The sequence below is a fragment of the Gordionus sp. m RMFG-2023 genome, chromosome 5, assembly GCF_954871325.1.
Source record: "Gordionus sp. m RMFG-2023 chromosome 5, tfGorSpeb1-WG-v2, whole genome shotgun sequence".
NCBI lineage: Eukaryota > Metazoa > Nematomorpha > Gordioida > Chordodea > Parachordodidae > Gordionus > Gordionus sp. m RMFG-2023.
Genome location: NC_088779.1, coordinates 28,719,184 through 28,724,214, shown reverse-complemented (window position 1 = coordinate 28,724,214; position 5,031 = coordinate 28,719,184). Strand labels below are relative to the sequence as shown.

Below are 5,031 nucleotides of genomic sequence, written 5' to 3'. Positions count from 1 at the left end.
CTGGATAGAGGGGTAAAGCTAGGCGAGTTGTAAAACAATAATTTGGAGGCTACAAAACCAAGGTTATATCAAAGGTTTTTCTGATTGGTTAGGAAATTAAAAATTACCAACGCATTTGAAGAGAGGAATCTTGTACTAGTTTTCTACATCTTCATAATATACAATAGAGACAGCTAGACGTTATCACATATACTATGCCTTAATGATTTTCATTTTTATAAATTTTTTTATAATCAATGTTAAGATTATTTTTAAACTAACCCACATCTGTTTTTTTAGTGTCGTTAAACGGCTCGTTTTGAGCCGATTTTTAAAAACGGCTAACTTCAATATTTAATCCAGAAAAATCTAACACAAGCCTGGATTTCGCTCATAGAAGGAACAAAGGTCTATACATATATTATCGAAATCTATAGGCTTAGACATTATTTTTCTAGCTAAAATATTGAGTTTGTCGTTTTAAAAAATAGGCTCAAAACTAGCGGTTTAACAACACTTCTGTTTTTACTGATTTTAGCGGGCGAACAACGTGTTATTGCCAACTAATTCTGTTATAAGTAAAAAATAATAAAACAATCTGACACGAATTTTTCCTTAAACCTGAGAGGGTGAGGCCTAAGCGTCACCGCAAAAAAACACAGTTATTTATAAAATTTGAGGCCCATATATTTAATATACGCATACCCTACACCAGCCAAAATCCGGCTTTTGTCCGTATATAATAATCTCACTAGCCAATGCGAACCCAAAACCTTATTTTCCCGGAGAAGATACACATCACTTTAGTCCTGTTCTTTAAAAAAAAAAGATGAAACATTTTAAACTTTAAATCCCCTATTTTTTAGGTAAGTAAGGTGAGGGAAAAAATGGAAATTGTTTAAGAAATTAAGCAAAGAGTGCAATTACTCTAAACAAATATTTCTTATCATTTTTTTAAGGATTTCATTTATTTTTTTTTGCCAAATTGATTTAAAATTAAATCATCGTCTCTTAAAAATAAGATTTCGCGAATTCAAATTCATCTTGTCTCAATCAATTAAGGGATAAATCTTCTCTTCTTCTCTTCTCTTCTCTTCTCTTGAAAATAACATTTTTAAAGTCTTACAGAGGTTCTTAGATAGTATTTTACACATTTTTATTATTGTTATTAAGATTTTTTAAAAAATTAATTTATATTTATTTAATTTTTTTTTCTTCAGATACCTATATAGGCAGGTCAAAATAATTTAGATTTCTGTTTTTGAATCGAATCCTATCCAATCTGTGACCGTTTTTTCTTACCCAGTTCGGTTTTTTAGATCTGACACCCGGTTTTTTCAAATTTTATTATCCGGGCTTGCCGGCTGTTTTAATCGTTATTTTTGTTATTAAAATAGAATTGTACAAATATTTTTACTGAGTCGTGAACCGGGTTTCTCGGGGATTTGTTTTTAGGTTCAGATTTAAGATCTTTAAAAAAAAAAGGCCTCAAAAAAATTTATATTTTAAGACTGATATACGTTTTATTTAAAATGGAATAACTTCAAAAAAAAACTATGAAATTGTTGATCATAATATCGAAAATTTGAATTATTGGTGAACACGTCCTTGAAATAATTAAAATATTATATTACCAATATATATACGGGAGAAGTGTTATTTTTTTTTTATTTTTTTTTATATAATATTAAACTTTTAACAAATATTAATAATTTTCTTGCGTTTTACTAATGTTTGCTCTCCGGGTATTTGAGAATGTAAAATGGCGATCTGCTAGATATTTAATAATAATTGTCTGTACCTTCATTTTTATCGTTTATAATGATATTCCAGACTTTTTACTGACCAATGTTCTTACGGGTTATCCAGATCAAACATGGAATCTTTCCATGCGCAATTTTTCTCTATTTAATGTGTCGGAGATTCGGTTTACGGCGGTGCCTTCCACTGATTTATTTCTAACAAATATGGTAGAAAATGATGAAAAAGATTGTTGTGCCGGAAATTGCACATCCATTTACATTCTAGCACTGATAATTTCCTCGTGGAACAATTTTAGAATTCGCGAAGTCATCAGAGACACCTGGGCATTTAATGGCAATATATCCGTAGAGAATAGAACCCATTATGTAAGGCACGTTTTTATTGTTGGTCAGGCCCCTTACAACTCTTCTTTATCTGAACAAGAAAATATTTCGTCACAATTAAAGTTGGAATCGGAAATCGGGTTATTCCAAGACATTTTGAAGATCAACATCATGGATACTTATGCTAATTTAACTTACAAAACAATGTCTGGCATCACGTTCGCCCTAATGCGTGGCATTCAAAATAAGATTTCTCCCTTATTTAAATCGTCCTGCTTCAAAAGGTATTTGCTAAAAATTGATGACGATACTTTGCCAAATCTTGCCTCCTTGATCGAAACCTTACTAAATTACCATGAAAATTTAAGTATAATTAACCTATCCATGTCTCAAAAAGACTCGATCACTTCCCCGGTATTTATATGCAATGTAGTTGGTCGAGAGCTTCCCATAAGGGATCATAAACATAAAAACTTCCTGTCCAGCTCAGATTACCCGCCCAGCAAACTGCCTCCATTTTGTCGCGGTTCAGCTTACCTTTTGAGTTATCATTTGCGTACTTTGGAAAATATGTGCATTATGTCACGATTAAGCAATTACATAGCTAATGAGGACGTTTATGTAACTGGGATGCTGTCTCAGCTGCTCAATATATCTATGGTTAACATAGGGCATGCCTATTATACCGGTCACTATCCAGCTAACATATCTAGAATGCTCGATTATAGGAATTACATATTTATGACGCACGTTCATGAGATACATGATCTTCTCGAAATTTGGAATCGTTCAATGCCGGAAATACACGGCACATATGTCGTGGATGTGATATGAAATTCGTGGGAATTCAAAATCTTTCAATTTTATATCATCTTCCGGGGGCCATTTTCAAAATTTTTATATACACCGGAAAATTGCAGCACGGGTAGAGTACTTACCTCTATAAATATCAGACAACTTTGGCCCATTAACCTTAGCGTTTTTTAAATTTATTGATATACAAAAAAAATTGATATAAAAATCATTACAAATTTAGAATACTTCTTAAGTTAACGTCAAAATTGTTTGAATTTAACAACGGTATGCAAACTCTTTAGATACTAAATACATATCGGGTGTCAAATCAAATTTTTTTTCGAATTTAAAAATTGCCTTTAGTAACTTTATTTAGATCGAAAGACATCCCAATAAGACATGTATGCCAATATATACTTGATGTTGAATAATGATAATAGTATATACAAATATTGAAACATTTTGCCTAAATTGTTATAAGAGCCGATTTTTAAAAACGGCTACCTCAATATTTTATCCAGAAAAATGTTATACAAGACTAGCATTTTGCTCATATACGACACATAGGATTGAACATCTATTGGCGAAATGTCGGCGCTTAGGTTATATTTTCCTGGCTATAATGTTTAGATACTCGAATCGAGCCGTTTAACAACACTATACATTAATTACATAAAAAAAATGAAATTTACACTAGACACTTACAGAGGAATTCCCTGGATTTTAAGCATATGTTTGATCTTAAATAAGTTGAAATTGTAATATACATTGCTCAACATTTATATTCCTATCGTTGGAAACTTCTAATTCAAAATATTTAATTTCCTCACCTTAAAATGATTAGTTTTTGAATTTAAGTAGATAGCAAAATTAGCTTTTTAGCTTTTTAATAATTTAGTATAAAAAAACGATGACAAATTTAAAAATAATTTGATTTCAAATAAATAAAAGGGGAAAATTTTTCGTATTTGGTCTCGCTATTTTTGAGTGAAACGTTTATCGCTAAGGAATTGAAGATAATATCGCACCAATTATGCGAATTTTTTTTCCGCAAAACATTTACAGCGAAGACAATATCACTAATTCATTAATCGCTAATTTATTTCCGCGAAACCTGAACTGCGTTAAATTCGGGGCGAATACATTTTAGCGAGACTTATCGCAAACCCATTATAGATAAACTTATATCGCATGACCCTTTATGATGAATTATTTACTGCGAATATATTATCGCGAGAGCATTGCCCTTGAAACAATGAAAATTTGCGAATTCATTTATTATAAGATAAACAACTAATTTTACCCACATAATTACTTAAATCATAAGCCCGAAATGCTAACGGGTATTTCGCTAATTACTGTAAATTATGTAAATAAGAGTTGTTATTATGTGACCAATATATGATGTGAGGAAAAAATAGCTTAGCAATTTCTTCCTGGCGTTTCTCACTAATGGTGGTAAGTATACGTAGGGGTAATTTTGAGGTTTTTTTTTACCACAATAAATTTGTCCCCATCACCTCTAACATATATATCTTGAACATGTAAAAAAAATTCGCTCTATGCAATTAAAAGTAAATTTTAGTAATTATTCTTAAATGCTTAGGCCGTGTCGTAAGTCGGCTTAATACCTATGGTTATTTAACCGATAAAAGCAAAATAAAAATAAATTTTTTTAAAAACGAGAATAAAATGCATAGCATTGCCACCAGATACTTGAAACCAAAATAGGGTGTTCTCGATTAAATACTTTTTAGTCACTAAAAAGCAATTAAGTATCTGAATTAATCCAACCTAGGACACGGTCTTAGAACACAATTTTTACATCCACTATATTAGTGCCTACTAATTGTATATACCTATTTAGTGGATCTATTCTGTAGAGTCAGTGAGTGGGGGGGGGGGCCAGGAGCTCAAAATTTTTGAGCCCCCTGAGATTTTAAAAACTAGTGACATCAGTAGATCTATTGTTATTAATTCTTCATAAATTAAAATGGTCAATGTAATGAATTCATTAGTGGAAACTTCTGTCTATTAGAAAAGTAAAATAATACTTCACCAATAGCCTCAAAATACTTATAAATAAAATGAGATGTTTCTAAATGATCAGTCCATCTCTGGTCTAAATCTCTTAAGAATATGGCCCGTATATTTTACTGGATACTTTAAA

The 5,031-nt window shown here is 31.0% G+C and overlaps 1 protein-coding gene across 1 annotated transcript; it reads left to right on the top strand.

Moving 5' to 3' along the window:
- Nucleotides 1-1,946: 1,946 nt before the first annotated feature.
- Nucleotides 1,947-2,900, top strand: LOC135930324 (UDP-GalNAc:beta-1,3-N-acetylgalactosaminyltransferase 1-like). The gene has a single exon (XM_065467105.1). The coding sequence runs from the start codon at nt 1,947-1,949 to the stop codon at nt 2,898-2,900; it is 954 nt and encodes a 317-aa protein (XP_065323177.1).
- Nucleotides 2,901-5,031: the final 2,131 nt, after the last annotated feature.